Here is an 18,749-nt window from a genome sequence, read left to right on the forward strand (position 1 = left end):
TTATTTTCATGTCACGTCCTATATTTACTACACATACTACATCCACGTTCCTCCATGCAACTCACTAGTTGGTACAATTCTACAACTCGTAGACTTGAACAAAGGCAACGTCATATTACTTTCACATACTCTACAGAATTTCTTGATGTCTACACAAATCAAAAAGTTACAAGAACTGCGATTCCAGCAATTAAAGAACACTTTTTTTGGTTTCGTGTCTCCATATAGTATATTTGCGAATATCTCAGTACCTAATTTTGTAGGAACCTTTTGTTCTGCATGGTTATCGATAGTTATGTTTTGAACTTGCTTTTCGATTAAGTTGCCTTCGACGTCAAAGTCGATCACTTTCAAAGGCGACGGGTTAGTCCCTTCGTATGGTCTCCAAAATGACTGATTAAATTTTGCTTTCTGTAAACGAACGGATTAGAAGGTAATCAACTGACATTTAATAATAGGTAATGCAATTTGAATGTCGTAAAAATTTCAGCGTCAAAGATTGATTCGGTTTTAACATCAAGTCGATAATGTCTCACTGCACTGTAGTCGTAAAAGCTATATTATTATATTATATATTATTATATTATGTTATGAATGAAAGTTGATTGTATATGATTATTTTCGGATCTAAATACCAGTGATCGGCACTGAGGGTGCCACACCGCGGGATTCCGAATAAAAATCTTAATATGGATATGAACATGAATGGACATGACTCAAATGCAGCGATATTGTTCGAAAAACTAATTCTTTTGAGTGTTATTTTAAATAATATTTTTTAAGAGGTTTTGAATAAGATTTTTACTCGAAAACCCGTGGTGTGGCACCGTCCGTGCCGATCACTGCTAATTACCTACATACCTATATGCAGAACTGAATTATTTAATTGTAAGAAAATTCGCGTTCAATATAATAAGTTATTACAATTTACAATAATAGACACAATGTAAAAGGACTTACTTCGGTCGTTGAGGGCATGGTATTATTTGATGTTGTCCTTGTTAATCTCATAATTAAAATTATGATGCACTGAATGCTTTTATAAAACAATTTACGATTCATTGCAGCCAGGGTACGTGACGAAGTCAACTTATTGGCGCTAGCACAAGTTATCATCCTACTCTAGAGCTGAGAGCAACAAGCGTTAAAATACTACTTGCCAAGCTTTTTACTCCAGCATGGAAGGTTTACAAACAAACACACTAATGTTTTTTCAACCGGATTTATTTTGAAAACATAGATAAGAACTGTTACGCAATTTTCGTAATTTTAGAAATTGAGCAATGGCCGGTCGCGTCTAGTTCCTTTGGTGTGCATTTTACCTTCGTGAAGCTTTTCTTGGCCACCGTGAATGTAACACATTTCGGACCTATACTTATAGTGGCTTTACCGAACAATTTTCCTAGCATTTTTTGCTGTAATATGTCCACTGTTTCTAGGGCAATGTTTGATGGTAAATCCATGATGGACTCCATCGATGCGACGCTATCTGCAAAAGTTGAATTTCACTATTGAGTAACAGAATATACCTAGAGGCATTTGGTATAAGTATAAAACAAGCTTAACACATTCATTGCCACCCAGCCAAACAAGACGTCGGCACCAGGCCACAACAATTTCGTCATATAAAGCAGTAGTACCACGATCCCGACTATCGGGTCGTCCGGCCTGGGAACGAAATCATAAAATACCCGATAGTCGGGTTTTCAGTACTGAATGTGTTAAAAGGCTGCGTAGAACCAGAAAATTAGAAGGGTACTCAAGATATGGCGCGCCCCGCGAAATCTGCGACGGAAAAAATACTATCGAGGGTTTTTAATTTTATCTTAATTAGGTACTCTGAAAATATACGAGTATTTCATTTCTGTTTAAAATTGTGCTGTATCACTAGCTATATTATACCAATATTATACTGCTATGGTATGCAGGGTAACGATTTACAACTGAAAATAAAATTGGACATGTTTTCGTGATTTTTTATGTCGTGCCCATCACTTTAACCTTGTAAGACTTTATAGTTACACATACAGTATACACATTTTGTAAAATGGTCGTTATTGATCCCACAAGAAGCACGTTTGAACTTTTCACAAGCCTGAGTGGCCAAATGATTTTTCCGAAAAAATAACATTAAGCGCGGCCTACTTAAGCCTGGATAATCTAATGACCATACATTATTTTACGCGGTAAATGCAGCGGTAGCACATTGTAATTGTTCCTACGTCCCGTTGACGCATGCGTTCAAAGTTACGTTTATCGCATAAAACAACCGCGCGCCGAAAGGCCCGTTAAATAGAATACAGGTGGAAATGGAAAGATTGTGAATAGGTTATCTTACCAGTAGTGAGGGATCCGGCGCAGTGCCCCCTGTTGTTAGTTCTGTCCGTCGGTACGCAAGTTCTGTGGACACACATCATCTCTGCGCATTTCATAGAATGACAGATACTGTCCGAACAGAAGGACAACGCTCCTCTAATATACTTCCCCAAAAACGACATAAACGCCGGTGCTACTGTGCCTACGTCGTTCCAATCCACTTTTCCGAATATTGCTTCTTCTAAAGCCTTAGAACGATTGTGACGTATCGTTTCTGCGCTCAGATTTAACTTTTCCTTATTACTTTCTCTATCTAGTATTAAACTTGTTATGTTCTTTGAGTTTACAAGGGCCTGGCCTTTTGAATTGTTCGGCCAGTACAAAAGTTCGTCGTCTTCAGGCAATAATTTATCTGTTTTTTTCATTGTCTCATTCGATTTAATACTTATTTTTTGTGTCTGGGAAACATTTTTGTGGTCTGAAATCTCAATAGCTGAGCTGTTTTGACTGGTCACTTCTCGTTTTTTTCTCAAGGAGGGCTCTTCTGTAGACGCGTTTGAACTCCCCTTCGTGAAATCTGTTTCAATGCTGTTTTCATTCCTGTGACCATCTTCGGTAGTATTGTCAAAAGAATTAGTTATATTAACCATAAAGTAAATATTATCATCAGTTTTTGTATCATTCAAGTTTGGTAACTTCGTAGTTTTATCAATAAAAATGTCCGTATACATTGTATTTGCTTGCTCTATATTTTGTGTGTTATTCCAATCATTTGCTTGATTCATAGTACTACTTTCTATCTTTTGTCGAGAATCGCTTGGTTTGTAGCTTTCATCTACATTTGGTGGCGTTGAATGTTCTTGTTCCAATTTTAAGTCATGATATGTTATAACTTTCTTTCTGTGCCTTTTGCCATTGCTACCGGTCTTCGATTTCTTTTTCCTATGAATAGTTATTTTGTGAATAGGGGCTGTATTCTTGTTTGTTTTCTGAAGGTCGTACATTTCTAGAGGAAAAGGAAAGCCAAAGAACGGAAATGGTAGGTTTAGGTTTGATTCCTTTGAAATACTTGCACGTTCTATGGTTTTTTCATTAGTTTTATTCATTAATATTTCACCTAATCCCTGGTGTACTTGTGGGAATTGTACGTCAACTTTTATTTTTATGTTTATGGTGTTATCGCTCATGGGCCGCACGTCTTTGTTCGAGCTAGCTTCAGTGGCAGCTGCTTTGCTTTTTTCGTCTACGATTTGCTTTCTCCGCGGACTGGGTTCTAATGCTATTAAACATTGCTTACAACCGCATTCACATGGGAATGTGTCAGCCTCACAGTAGCAAGACGATGGTATTTTCTCTCTTGTCATGGAGGGCATAACGGAAGGAGGGTTTAACATTTTTACGTCTGGACTTACTTGATCTATGGGAAATTGATTTCCTGGATCCACCTGCTGCTTGATGGGTTCGCCGTAGTATGGACTCGATCTCATCATATTAATTGGTATCAAAAAGTCTAATGGCGCATTGAATTGAGTTTTAGGGAACGGTACCGTGTTGGGATTGTAGTAAAAGTCGTCGTGTTTATTAGTCTTGGCGGCAAGGCTCTTAGAATACCTATCGCGCTGTAAAAGCGGGACTTTGTTTTTAGTTTTGTATTTGTCGACGTAATTTTTTCTCTGTTTGTGAGCTTTTTCTAAATAATGTTGATATTCTGATAACAGATCCTCAATCTTTTCGTCACTTTCGCTGTTTTCATCGTTGTTGGTTAGAGTTTCTATTGGCGGATTCTGGAATAAAACTGCGTTTTAGGTACTTGTATTGGCGGATAGGATCGCGGGACTCATTTGTTTTAAAAAAGTAGTTTTGTTTGTTGTTTTGCTTATGCTTGTTTTAATTTATTTTTAAATTTATAAACTGAAATAAATGTGATATGCTAAAGAAAGAATTGACTTAGCCCCCCAGTAAGGCTGGATTCGGCCTTCGCCTTAGGAGGACTATAATAGTACATTATTGTCGAGGCTCGGAAGTAGCTACTTGCAGGCTGAGGATTCGTTTTAAACGGACGACCTTGGGAGTCCGTTTAATTGAATCCGAAGCCAGCAAGTAGCCTTCCAGCCGAGTCATATATGGTGCTTTTCTCAAAAATGGTGCAAGAAATATAAATATCATAGAAATATTTTACAAAAGCAACTTTCTTACGTATATATTTTCATAGAAAAAAGTAGAAACAATTGAAAAATTAGCTTTGCCTGCTTTTTATTTTTTTAATAAAAAAATAGAAGTGTATTTTTCTGCCGAAAATACGCCAACCTATTTGAGACAGCTAAATAGTCGCGGTACTAATCATCTGTTTGGCTGTTTAATGGGCCTGTGCCTTCATTTGATATGGCCATTTCAACTTTTAAAAAGTTTGGAACTCGACAAATAATGGAATTTGTATGCAACATTGCAGTCCCAAAATCGAGACTGCAATGTTTTTAACTTTTTAATTTTTGACTGACCATAAACTACGCGCTTCGCAACCTATTTTTTAAACGGCAAAGTCGACTTTGCCGTCCATTTTTGAGAAAAATATAATAATTTAATTTATTCCGAAAGTTCTATAGTTTTAAAATGTCTCATCAAAAACGTATCCTATAAAAAAAACTCTCCAAGTGTTTGCCTATTCGGTTGCCAACATTCTTGATGCTTAGAAAATTGTAGTTTTGTCTTGTATGGCACATGGTTAAGCAAACCTGGAACCTCAAAATTATTGCACCGCAAGGACGCTATCTTCGTCGCCCTGTATATTTCGCCTGCTACTTATTTCGGTTCGGGCCTTCACTACTTTTTATTTATTTAAACTTTATTGCACAGTAAAAATTGTACAAAAGGCGAACTTAATGCCAGAAGGCATTCTCTACCAGTTAACCCTCGGGCCAAACAGAGAACAAGTAGTAATATAGGTGCAAGAAAAATTAAAATACGAAAAATTTAATATTAAGCATAATTTTTTATGTTGAACAACATACTATTTCAAATATACGTATTGCTATAATACGTATAATTATTTAAGAGTGAACTTACCGCGTTATTTTCATAGTCTTTTATTATATCTGCGATGTCACTATAAATTATTGTCTCATATAGAGGTGTGAATTCTATTCGATTCAATTCGGAGGAACCTGAAAAAAGCAAACCAATTTTTTTCACATGTTACTGATTGGCTCTTTTTGTATCCATACATTTTTTCATAAACACTCAAATAAGATTTATAAACTAATAATACCATCTTTTTTAGAAATATGTGTGTTGTTAAGGGCGTGGTTAAATTTAAGTAATAGAACGTTTACCTGACTCGTAACATAAAACATTTATAACACAAACACTCAGAATGATGAACACCGCCATTTGTGAATGCGATTGATTGGTAAAAGAACACGGGTATGCCTTTAAGGCTTTATCGGCGTGTTTACAAATTTATGGCGTTTATGGCCCAAACAAAGAGCTGTAACGACGATTGTTCCTACTTACGAAACGATTACATAACATAGCGATTACACATTAAGCTTAAAGGCAGGGACACACTTATTCCACGAACGCAACTTATGCAATGCATTAAGACAATCTGAACCCTGAAATTAGTATGCTTCCAATGGACATATATCTAAGGACGGGCTTTACGGGCACTAAGAATGCACTCACGAATTCGAGCCAATCGTGCAGTGTAACGCAACTAGTTGCGACCAATCGCGCGTGTGATGCGAACTCATCAACCAGTCGCGTTGTGGCGTTAGACTGCACGATTGGCTATAATTCGTGTGCATGACACAGCTGTACTAGCCCCATTCTTATTGCCCGTAAGGCCCGCCCTTAGATATATGTCAATGTTAGAAACATACTTGTCATGTGTTGCATTGCGTATGATAAGTATGAGTAAAGTTCATACTAAGCATACAAATTTCAGGGTTCAGATTGTCACAATGCATTGCATACTTTGTTTACGTAGGATAAGTGCCTAGCTTAAATAATAAGAAATAACATTTATTTATTCTAGCCCAAGATACGCACACAATAAAATAACAACTTAAAAAATGGTCAACAGCTAGGCGGGGTTGGCCCCGTGGGCCCCTGTGGCTCTAGAGTTCTAGAGAATGGGCCCTGATTTGTTTAGTACCTAAATTGCCAATGATTCCTTTACTTTAACATACACTATAATGGTGAAGCTTGCCCTAAACTGCCAACCACTACACGCAACTCAGGCAGACCACCTACCACATGGTGGACGATGGTTAAAAAAGACCTAAAAGAAGCTCATTTAAGACTCCTCATTTTCCTCCGTGGTTTTTGAAGCTAGAACAATGATTTTTTCAACACAGATTAATATTGTCAATATCTGTGTCGGACCGTTTTGCTTTTTTTGATATTTTTGTTTTTTAAGGCGTTAGAGCCCTTCAAAAATGGCCAAAATGGCCTAATTGACTATGCCGCAATGAGAGGCGTGGCATTCAAAACTGATATCAATTAGCCAAAAAAGCAAAACGGTCCGATACAGATAATTTCATAATCATTTAGATTTCCAAATTTGGTTACGATTGGTTAAGTTTTGGAGGAGGAAACAGAGGAGTACGAAACCTCGATTTTTGAGATTTTTACGCAGGATTTTTCGCCTTGTCCTTATCGCACTACTTTTAGGTGCCGCTTTCGTTAGCGAGACGGGTATATATACCTAAAATATTTAAAACTCAGCTCCTGTTTCGTCTTAAATACAGACGTAGCGCAAGACCGCACTAGATGGAAATTGAGGACAAGGAAGGCCGACCCCAAGTAAATGCCCAAGTAACAATTTGTGGTTCTATAGTAGTCGATAGAACGTTTCCCAAATACCACCTAAGGTCCTATAAAAGACCTAAGAAGATTGTATAAAGCCGAAATGGCGCATCTTATGTGCCATTCAGTGATATAGTAGACCTGTAGCAGTGTCAGTCGTGACGTTTTAGGTCTATAAAAGTGATGTGATGATCACTTTTGTGCTAATTTGTTGTCAGTAACGCCATTATAGTATTAATTTATACTATAGTAGTATTTGAAATTCTATTATAGTGCTTTTTTATACTATTGTAGAATTTATAGTTCCTTTACTACGAAATTTGCTATCAAGTTTTCCATCAACTGTTGTGAGTGGTTTTGTTGTGTGTTTACTTCACAAAACCGGTACTAAGTAAAATGGTGATAAGTAAAGACGTTATATTAATATGCGCCATTTAGATGTCGAATAATTCGGTCCTTAGTGCAAAAAGTATATGGGACGGAAGTTTTACCGTTAGAATAGTATTAGGTTAATGAGGAATTTTAAATGCCCCCTCGATTTATTTATGTTTTTAATAAAATAATTTAATAAAATATGATATTCACCATAGTTACTACTATTACTAGTATTATATGATCTGTGCTACTATACAGCCAAGAAGTAAATCCGACGCTTTTATAGGCTAACTATAGAACTTACGACGAAATATTCACCGCCATCATGATTAAAATTAGGGTTCCAAAAGAATTTTGCTGTGACCCAGTTGCACCTACGAACTCTTTAGAAAGATATAGGATTTTTTTTAAATTTAGATGTAGTAATTACTGTTGTTTCCTTTTTCAATGTGATTGGTAAAAAAAATGTGCTAATAATGGATGTCGATAAATATCTAAACCGTCACGATTTTATGCTTGTATTAAATCATTGATGATAAATCTCACCTACAATCACTAATATCACTGGGTTCTTTTTTATCAATTCATTAAAATATAAAAATATTTTGTACGGAACCACATTATGTGGCTTAGGCCTGAACTTATATAAGCAAGATATAAGTAGCCATTACAGATCAAATTTATCATTTACAAGTAGTCGTTTTCTACCTTTATGTATCTAACTCGGTTTATAAAAGACATAAAACTCAGCTATAACGCTGTTGTCTTTTAAAAGAAAAAACAAAACCACAATACAACAGTTTTGTGATATAAAAGAGTCATTGTGACGTTTACAGCGATGAGATATAATAGGGATTTAAAAACTACTAAAGCGCTTTTTAACGCTATAAATATGTCTCAAAAACGCTACTATAGAGCAAAACAGTTCTATAATAGTGTTCATATGACTACTAAAGTATTATGTACTATAGCAGTGATCTCTAAAGCCACTATATCCTAAAATCGTTGTATAGTTGGGTTTTTCTCACTGTTAAAACACAAAACTATAGCGGTTTGCAGGGAACCTTAATAGCGCAAACTACTAAAGTATTATGTACTATAGCAGTCATCTCTAAAGCCACTATATCCTAAAATCGTTGTATAGCCCTTCGAGTGGCATTGTCCTCCTCGAGGTCTCTACGGTAAGTGGCGGTGGCCGCGAGACGGACAGACATAACAAGCCGGTTGAGTGGCGCAGCCATTTTGGAAAAATATACGTCAAGTGGCGGGGCCTCAACGGGTGATCATCGCGAATTTGGCGCGTGTTAGAAATATGACCGTTTCCCAAAAAAAAATCTATGAATGATATATACAAACTATATATCACCGAATTCAGCATAAAATGGGTTATTTGATTGTATACCAATGAATTCTATTCTATTTATGTGAATTATGCTAGACTTGTTCTAATCTCATATTACCAATTTTTTTCTACTTTCATGTAAAAATACGTATAGTTACGAAATAAAACAATTGATTGTAGAAAAAGCAGTCTTTATGACAAAACAATACATTTAACACGATTCACACAGTTTATTTCACTTTTTATCAGTGCGTATTCCGTTTGAATGTTCGCGGCTCGACGACGGTCAGCGCGTAATGGGCGAGGTGGGGCAGGAACATCACGTCATTTCTAACAAACTTTGTTTTACGCGGGAATTCGACCGTTAGGGAATACCATCCTTGTTTATTGACGAATGCATCTTGCAAGAGTGAGCAAGCAAGGCATAGTTTTAACGGTTTTATTTTAGGCGCGAAATCGCACAGAGGCCGCGAGACGGTCTCTGCCAATTACGGGCTTGTTATGACCGAACCTTCTCGCGGCCTCTGCCACGCCGAGGCATAATTAAAAAAAATGGCCGCGCCATTTGTCCTACCGTTCAACCGGAGGTGCTGCCACCCGAAGGGATAGTTGGGTTTTTGTCACTGTTAAAACACAAAACTATAGCGGCTTGGCAGGGAACCTTAATAGCGCAAATTAGTTGCATAAAAGTGATTCCAAATACTATTATACAGTAATATTGCTCTATAGTGATTATATTTGAACCTCTTATAGTACACGCCTGTAACGGCTCTATAAAATGATGAAGTAAACCTTTACATCAATTGCTTATAGAATATATTAGCTGTATACAGCCTATAGAGCAAAAAGGTGTTGCCAAGCGCTTTTATACGACAGGTGGTCATCTCTGAAACCTTAATACGACGTCTATACAAGCTTTTAGCGATAAAAACTAAAATTATAGGACTAAAATGTTACTTGGGTGGGAACAGGTCTAGCAGGAAGAAGATGATTCCTTTGCTTTAACTTATTCTTCTTCTTCCTCGCGTTATCCCGGCATTTTGCCACGGCTCTTGGGAGCCTGATGGGGTCCGCTTGACAACTAATCCCAAGAATTGACGGTGGCACTAGTTTTTACAAAAGCGACTGCCATCTGACCTTCCAACCCAGAGGGGAAACTAGGCCTTGTTGGAATTAGTCCGGTTTCCTCACGATGTTATCATTCACCGAAAAGCGTCTTGTAAATATTATATGATATTTCGTACATAAGTTCCGAAAAACTCATTGGTACGAGCCGGGGTTTGAACCCGCGACCTCCGGATTGCAAGTCGAATGCTCTTAGCACTTCCTTTGCCTCCACCAGCGCTTCCTTTGCTTTAACTTAAATGTATATTTTATTTGTTATAGGAATCGATCAATAGCAGTAATGCGGAGGCCGAGCGCCTCACCATGCATCGGTGCATTGTCACGAGTATCATCGAGAGCGAGACCGTCTACGTCGAATGCCTATACGTTATGGAAAAGGTAAGATATTACATTTAGAAGTCAGAACACTACTACAGCTACAGCAGGACTAAGTACGATCTTATCGCTTAGCATTAGCACAACTTGCATTGTCGCCCTCGACTCCAAACTTATCAAAGTCGCGCTTGACATATGGAGTCATGCTGCAACGCAATTCATGCTAAGCTGTCTGAGCCACAGTATCAGTAAGAGAAGATTTAAAAATCTATTAAAAATCTGATCTGAATACATGAAAAGTAAAGGCGTTTATCGTAATTTTATACCAAAATATTGTCGGCACTTTTTATAGAACACAAATGTTTTTTACTACCTATATCTTATATTGTAGGTAATTCATTCATGCCATGCATACTGGATACTTATGTTCTAAGAGCGGTTTCACATCGTTTTTTTCTACGCGTGTACGGTCGTTATATTTCGTCTATACGCGCTTACACGCGCTTCCAAAAACGAGCCTATAGGCCGCCCTAACGCTATGATTGGTATCGACACTCGCTGGAACAAATTTGTATATAAATAGTGCAGAAATTACAGTTTTGAATGATTCACGGTTAGTTTTACTCGACTTATACACAACTTTGACACCCACCCGCCATCTTCAGTTACCCGTGAACAAGATGCATGTAACCGCGTCGAAATATCGGGAGCTCGAAGACAATACAAAAGATAGTCACGGTACATATATGTTAGGGTTCGGCTTCCTTTTGAGCGCTAATCGTGGTAACTCGTAGTAGGAAGGCTGAGGTCTTCGTTGTAGAAAAGAAACTTCGTTGTAAAATACTCATATTTATCGTTTATTTATAACTTTACACGGCACACTTTTTAAACTATCAGCACTTTAGCTATTTACAGTAATATTAGTAGCACCATCGTACAATAAATGACAATAATACACTTTTAGGACACTTTTTGTCAGCATAGGCTGTTAAGGTCTTACTCCTAAGGTTGCTCAGATAATAATGGTCGCTTTAATGAGGTGCAAGGCCTTTTATTAGACCATCGCCCCTCCAATCTCGACCACTTCCACCTGTTCGTCAGGTGAGGTGGGCTGACCGGTAGTGACGTCACAATTGTTTAATTATTTTAACTAAAGTAAAATTGGGAAGTTCAATCACCTTACTTTTTATAAATGAACACAAGTAAATAAGAATGCGGTATTATTACTCTTATTTTTGGAAAGCCGCTAACACGGCCATACTGACCAGTGGCTCGTGCTCAGAGACACTTAGTGTTCGTATTAATTAAGTTGTAACTAGTAAAAGTACAGATTGATTTAAAACAATTACAACGGTTCATTGAGTTTACTGCTTGATTTGTATGTCAGATACATTTTTTTTTATGAATTATCGATTATTTTAACTTATGTTAACAAAGATTCAACATAATTAATGTTTCTGTCTTATGTACGATCATGATTTTTTCTTATGATTTTAGATTAATGTTACATTTAACTGTAAATGAATTACACTTGGAAATAAAAATTAAATGTATTTTAAACAGTCTAATAAAATTATTATTTAGTTCCCGCTAACACGGCTATTTATGACTTTTGCTTCGGTCATTCTGACATCAAGTGATAATTCAATAATAGAATTGATCCTAGGGGTTTGAATGTTTTAATTATTTTCAATCCATTTTAATTCACAAGTACTTTAAAAAAGAAATTTACTTGCTTGTACCTTTAAATTAATGTTGGTTTTTTATTTTTAATATTTTTTTGTATGTTTTTATTTTTGCCAAAGGAAAAATGAGTTTACTGACGCTTCGGAAAGGCTCTGGTGGAAAAGAAGCGCCAAGAAAAACCTCCATGGTTGCCTTCTTTTATAATGCATTTAGTTAAGTTTTTATGTACCTAAGTGTAGTTTTTTTGACATCTTTTGTCGGTTAATACCGATTATTACGATTGATTAAATTTGCTGAATTGTAAATCTTGGGTTTAGTTATATTTAGTGACACTACGCAGCATACTTCCTATTTACTAAAGGTAAGTGAAATTCTATTAAAATTAGTTCTTTGGTATCTAAAGTGACTAAATGATCATAATTTGTTTATGGAATTTATTGATTCAATATAACTCATTAATATATGAGAACCAACCATGAAGTTTAACGCTTCTAAACAAAGACTAAGTAAGCATCATAAGCTTTACATAAGATGAGAATACTAAAAAAAACTGTGGTTTAAAGTCTCCACGTCATCCAAAAAGCGTTAATGATCAATTTAAAAAATAAGAAGAGAAACACAACACTACACAATGGATTTGCACGATGGGGTAGTTTAAGTGCTTTTAATTTAATATTATATTATCATAAAAGCTATTTTAAATATTTTCTAATAGAAGCTGTTATTAATTTGTTTAAGTTCAAATTAAAGCTATAGTATTTCTTTGATGTTTGGAATGATAAATTGTTTGTATTATTGTTTATACTATTTAAATTTCTGTACTTTATTTCTTAACTCATATTACACATGAAGACCAAACACGAAGTTGAACCTGTCTTGAACGTTGCTAAACAAAGATTAACTTGAATTTAGGATGAGAAGGATCAATTGATGAGCCGAAACTCGTGCTCAAGTAATCGGTTTAAAAATAAGGAATGCTCAGTTAATTTACCAGCCCAGTTGTTGTACTAAATCTGTATGACCGATCCAAACAAGTGGCAGATAAAATAAAGTCTGAGCTTAGGGAACCAGTTAGTTGGACGGCCCAGTCACTGAAGCCCTTCAGATTCGTTACAGCAAGTGGCCGGCAGACTATGGTTCCCATTTATTGAACGGCCCAGTTATTGGATTAATCCCTCTGAACCATCCATATAAGTGGCAACTGTTTATACTTTCAAATCTTTCAATAGCCCAGTTACTAGACTAGATCCTTCTGATGAATCTAAGTAAGTGGCACACACATTACTTAACGTGGTTGTTTTTATAGATAGTTGTTCACGTAGGATCTTAAATTGAATTTGCAAAAATTATACAATAGTAAAAGTTCAAAAAGTGGTATTCACTCAATCACTCTGTTCGGATTTTTATCTTGTGTGGTATTTTCATATTTTCATTCATGACTGAATATTACCTATGGCATGCTAAAGGGTTTTTCCAAAAAAAAAATCATTATGTGGTTGGATTGGTAATAAACGGTATTCTTCATTAAATGGTCTCTACATTTTTTTTGTAATAAGTATCATTATAGCAAAATATTGGCTGTTTTAAAGAGATGACAATATTGTGGTTTTGTACTTTGTCCTTAATGAATCGATTTATGATTTGTCATTTTGTGTTACCATGTAAAGGACATCTGTCAGATTTGGATTGGCTTCATGATAATTTGTAACTTGATAAGTAACTACTACTATTGTAACTAGTACCTAGTGTAGTTGACTAATACGAGATAAGTAATCATAAATCACAAGTACCTACAACATATCATTATGTCTCCTCTGATCACTTGAATCATTGCTACTTAAATACGTACGTACGTACTTATGTACGTACTTACATAACGTTAAGTTTAAACTCTCGTAAATTAATGTCTCTTTTGCATCTTTGTATTTAAATCGGTTTCCTCCTGTTGTAAATCCTGATGTGTGTTAGAATCCAAAAGCAGGGCGGCGCCACAACAACACGTACTTCTACAACAAAACACAGAAATCTGAGGCTACTATTTATCACACATGTTATTTCTATTAATAAAATATTAATTATTTGCTTAACGTACAACTAATGTTATTACAGTACATACAAATAAAGTATGATTAATACTGATCACATGTACCTATATATATTTTTTTAATTTTGTTTATATATATGAATGAAATGCATAATGATATTCATAACATTGCCATATATTAAAGTAAATGTATTTGGAGGTGATAACTTTTAACAACAGTACAGCTACTTACACCGTGAAATGGATCGTAGTTGAGCAAAATAAAATAAGCAGAATTTTGACATTTCTACGTACGTTTTGGTTGTACCGTTTTATTTAAACGTTTGACTTTCAAGCTGTATTCTGATGGATTTTACTGAGAGATATTGATTTACGCGGTATACTAAATGTGCATCAGTTATGTAATTTGATATTATGTTACTTATTGTGGATTAATTTTCAAAATTCATACTTAATAAATTGATTCGAAAATATGCGATAAAAATTTGATAATTATGCAACGATTTCGCTCGTAAAGTATGGCGAATTACTAATAAACGTAATATATTAATTCACGTAGAATAAATATTTTGTTAGCGTTGTATAGAATAAATGATATTTATTAACAAGAAAATATGTTTAATTTCTTCATCACCCTCATCATAATATCAGCCCTTTATCGCCCACATATTTAATGTATTCTAAAACTGGTTTCGAAATAAATGTTTAAAAGTTGTCCGTTAAATTATCTTAATGTCATTCATAAAAAAAAAACAAAAAGCTTGTAATCACGGTTACAAATAAGATTGAATAGGTATTACTTTACTATTATCATCCAAGTTAGCAATTCTAGGATTATGTGGGTAGATAACTTGTTTGAGCTATGTGCCTTCATAATTCCATGTTAAATGTTTACTTAAATGTGAGTGGCTGGCGATGTAGTGATATAAAGTTACATTATCTCTTTTTATCATTAGTTTTGCTTTGTTGTGAAAGATTTTGATTGCTTTTATTACTCGATTACTGTGTGACTTATTGTGTTTATACGGAATTTAGAATGCATTACAAGAATAACAACCACTGGCGATGATTTTAGTAAGTTTTCTTTGTATAGATAAGTATTAAGATGTCCCAGTACCATTTTTGTGGTTACTTTAAGTATATTTAATCACAACGCTCATCGCACATGCATTATTTTTTTTTCTAAAATAAATCAATTCAAACTTAAAATTTGTCAAAATGAAAGCGTCTCACCAGATAATATTGTGTACAACAACATTTACTAAAACGTTAACCAAATGAGTTACTGCTCGTGTCGTAAATTGGCCACCGATAATTGGCAACACGTTGATTCTTCTTCGGTTGTTGAATTGTGTTTTAATGTATGCAGCAAATATAACTTGTTGCTCATCCAATCCACATGGCGTTTCAGGTTCTCTTGCGCACTTCTGATGTTAGGGTTCGGCTTCCTTTTGAGCGCTAATCGTGGTAACTCGTAGTAGGAAGGCTGAGGTCTTCGTTGTAGAAAAGAAACTTCGTTGTAAAATACTCATATTTATCGTTTATTTATAACTTTACACATCACACTTTTTAAACTATCAGCACTTTAGCTATTTACAGTAATATTAGTAGCACCATCGTACAATAAATGACAATAATACACTTTTAGGACACTTTTTGTCAGCATAGGCTGTTAAGGTCTTACTCCTAAGGTTGCTCAGATAATAATGGTCGCTTTAATGAGGTGCAAGGCCTTTTATTAGACCATCGCCCCTCCAATCTCGACCACTTCCACCTGTTCGTCAGGTGAGGTGGGCTGACCGGTAGTGACGTCACAATTGTTTAATTATTTTAACTAAAGTAAAATTGGGAAGTTCAATCACCTTACTTTTTATAAATGAACACAAGTAAATAAGAATGCGGTATTATTACTCTTATTTTTGGAAAGCCGCTAACATATATCCCGGTCGACATAAAAGTCTATGCAGGAATAGAGTATTTTCCTACTAGTCAAATCAGTTACTTTTTTAGAACTGTCAAAACGATTTGCTAATATGGAATTTATATGAAACATTACATCGTGACGTCACGGTCAACTCACCTACTTTTTATATTTTTATCCGATTTATTAAATAGAACTTGTGTTTAAAAATAACTCCTATCTGTGTTTTTGTAATAATTATCTGGTGCTTTATTTCATGCATGGTGTAAAATAATTTATTTCATATACAGTATAATACCCTATTGTAATGTAATAGGTACACGTCACGCCCACAAGTCACATAGTAATATGTAGAAATTCTTATTGAAAATATGAAAGGCTAATTGAGTGTATGTTTTCAGTACATGAACGCCATAAAAGCGACGCTGTCGACGTCCCAGCCTGTGATAACGGAGGAAGAGTTCAACACGATATTTTACAAAATATCCGAGCTGCATGAGTTACACAAGAACTTCCTCGAGGGACTGAAGGCCGCCGTCGCTAGTTGGGAAGAGCCTCTATCCGTGGGAAGCCACTTTAAAAAAATGGTACCGACTCTTTTTACAAACATAATTGTAATTTAAACTGCGTCTGTCGTGCTATTTATTTTTAAATCAAATTATAAAATGATATTATCTTAAACAGTTGGATGAGAAGTTAGCCATAAAAACTGTAAAGAACTCAATATTCTAATACAGTCAGCAACGAAAACTATAAACAAAATGGGTGTTGCAAAAACACAATAATACCTACACCAAGTTATTGTATAGCATTAAATGTATATTCTCATTTTAAGTGATGTATATTCTTATGAGAATAAATGTCTTAAACCATAACTTGTTAATATGTCCGTGTATCAGATTCAATATGTATCATACTAATGTTCCATTCTGTCTGTAGGCGGAGAACATAAACGTATACGGCGCGTTCCTGCACAACTACGGTCGCGCGACGGACGCCGTGCGACGCCGGTGCGCGAGCTCGCAACGCTTCGCCGACCTCACGCGCCAGATCGCCTGCCGCGGCCAGCCCATGTCGCTCGACGATCTGCTGCACAAACCCGTCGCTAGAGTCCAGAAGAACGCTCTTGTCTTGCACGTTAGTACATCACTATACAGCTCACTTGGTCGACCCCACGACCCAGATCGCCTGCCGCGGACAGCCCGTTGCTAGAGTCCAGAAAAGTACCCAGCATAGCAGAGCAGCATGTCGGTCGACGATATACTGCACAAGCTTTCACTACTGTCGCTTAATACGTCATTTAGTACAAAGCCAGTCGATTGTTTCTATCAATATTTTAGGAAGTAGTACACCTTGTTGAAGATGGCCTAACTGAAATGGTGACCGAAGTATAAACCATGTATGCTAAACAAACGAGCGCTAGGGAAAAAACCTCACGCTTGTTGTAGAATAAGGACTGTACCGATTACAGAGTTTGCTAATCGCGAATATTTGTTACAGGATCTCATAAAATACACCCCTGCAAGCCATCCTGACCACGCGATGCTCACCGACGCACTCAACATGACACAACATTTCCTCGACGAATTTAATATTATACAAACTAAATCTATGTTCCCTGTAAGTATTTCAAATAAATATTTATAACACCTGTATTATATGAACACAAACAGTAAATCGCGCGAATGTAAAATGGGTTTAATGTATGTTTTTTCCTTTTTTCAGAACGCAGACCGCGCCCAAAGAAGACTCGTCAAGAATTCATTTATTGTAGAACTTTCGGATGGACATAGAAAATTGAGGCATTTATTCCTTTTCAATGATGTCATAGCTTGTGCCAAATACAAGGTAACTGAATTACAAAGGGGTTACACGCAAGTTCCATAATTTACATAAAATTTTGTTATTTTTCAAAAAGTTGGCAGGGTCGCTCGTTTGACTACATTTTATTAAATGAGGCGTTTGTATTACATACTTATTCTACATGTGTGGATCGTAAATCGATTCACATTTTATTTGTTAACTTTTCTATACTGCCAAACGTAATTCAAGACCAAAAAAAGGAAGACTATGTTGCCACTTTTTTACTACCGCGTCTTGTATTTATGTAATAATAAGTAAATAATAATGCCTCTTCTCACATACTCCTTTGGCATACTAAGGTGGACTCAGACCGAGCTGGACGCCCTGGATCGGAGGGTCCGGTCACTGCTCACCAAACATCGCATGCTACACCCACGCTCGTCAGTTATGAGATTGTACATCCCACGGAAGTGTGGAGGCCGAGGCTTCCTAAACGCCAAGGATCTCCACAACCGCGAGGTGTACAATCTCAGGAATTATTTCCTTAACAACGAGTGTGGGATGCATCGTGATGTGGTGGCAGTAGACAGGAACCTCACGCCGCTCTCCTTGGCAAACGAGAACTGGCGCAAACCTGTGGTACTAAGTACTGCGGATCGCAAGGCGGCATGGGAGAGTAAGGCGCTACACGGGCGGTTCTACAAGGCCCTCACGGGACCCGATGTGGACCTGCTCGCGTCGGTGAACTGGTTACGATTCGGGGACCTCTTCGGAGAAACCGAGGGTTTTGCCTGTGCAATTGCGGACGAAGTGATGATGACGAACAACTATCGGAAATATATCCTGAAGGACGGTACGGTCGACATTTGTCGGGCATGCCGCCGTCCCGGAGAGTCACTCAGGCATATCATTTCCGGTTGTTCTCATCTTGCTAACGGTGAGTACTTGCACAGACATAATCTCGTAGCCAGGATTATTCACCAGCAACTTGCTCTTCTATACGGCCTTGTGGACCG

The 18,749-nt window shown here is 36.5% G+C and overlaps 2 protein-coding genes and 1 long non-coding RNA gene across 3 annotated transcripts in view; 2 read left to right on the forward strand and 1 right to left on the reverse strand.

Annotated features, from left to right (window-relative positions):
• Nucleotides 1-18,749, forward strand: part of LOC134796152 (uncharacterized) — a 118,307-nt gene that overhangs the window by 28,868 nt on the left and 70,690 nt on the right. The window lies entirely within an intron of this gene.
• The window catches only part of LOC134796140 (active breakpoint cluster region-related protein), a 58,711-nt gene that overhangs the window by 22,128 nt on the left and 17,834 nt on the right, over nt 1-18,749 (forward strand). The window contains exons 8-12 of the mRNA XM_063768113.1: nt 10,226-10,342; nt 16,332-16,517; nt 16,870-17,067; nt 17,431-17,550; nt 17,656-17,778. Coding sequence (XP_063624183.1) covers nt 10,226-10,342; nt 16,332-16,517; nt 16,870-17,067; nt 17,431-17,550; nt 17,656-17,778 — 744 coding nt within the window. The remainder of the gene's footprint in view (nt 1-10,225; nt 10,343-16,331; nt 16,518-16,869; nt 17,068-17,430; nt 17,551-17,655; nt 17,779-18,749) is intronic.
• Nucleotides 1,207-5,794, reverse strand: LOC134796141 (uncharacterized). The gene is made up of 4 exons (XM_063768114.1): nt 5,646-5,794; nt 5,380-5,477; nt 2,339-4,100; nt 1,207-1,489 (listed from the first exon to the last, which is right to left on the reverse strand). Exons 1-4 carry the CDS (start codon nt 5,701-5,703, stop codon nt 1,251-1,253), a joined length of 2,157 nt encoding a protein of 718 aa, XP_063624184.1. The 5' UTR covers nt 5,704-5,794; the 3' UTR covers nt 1,207-1,250.

The sequence above is a fragment of the Cydia splendana genome, chromosome 13 (assembly GCF_910591565.1).
Source record: "Cydia splendana chromosome 13, ilCydSple1.2, whole genome shotgun sequence".
Lineage (NCBI taxonomy): Eukaryota > Metazoa > Arthropoda > Insecta > Lepidoptera > Tortricidae > Cydia > Cydia splendana.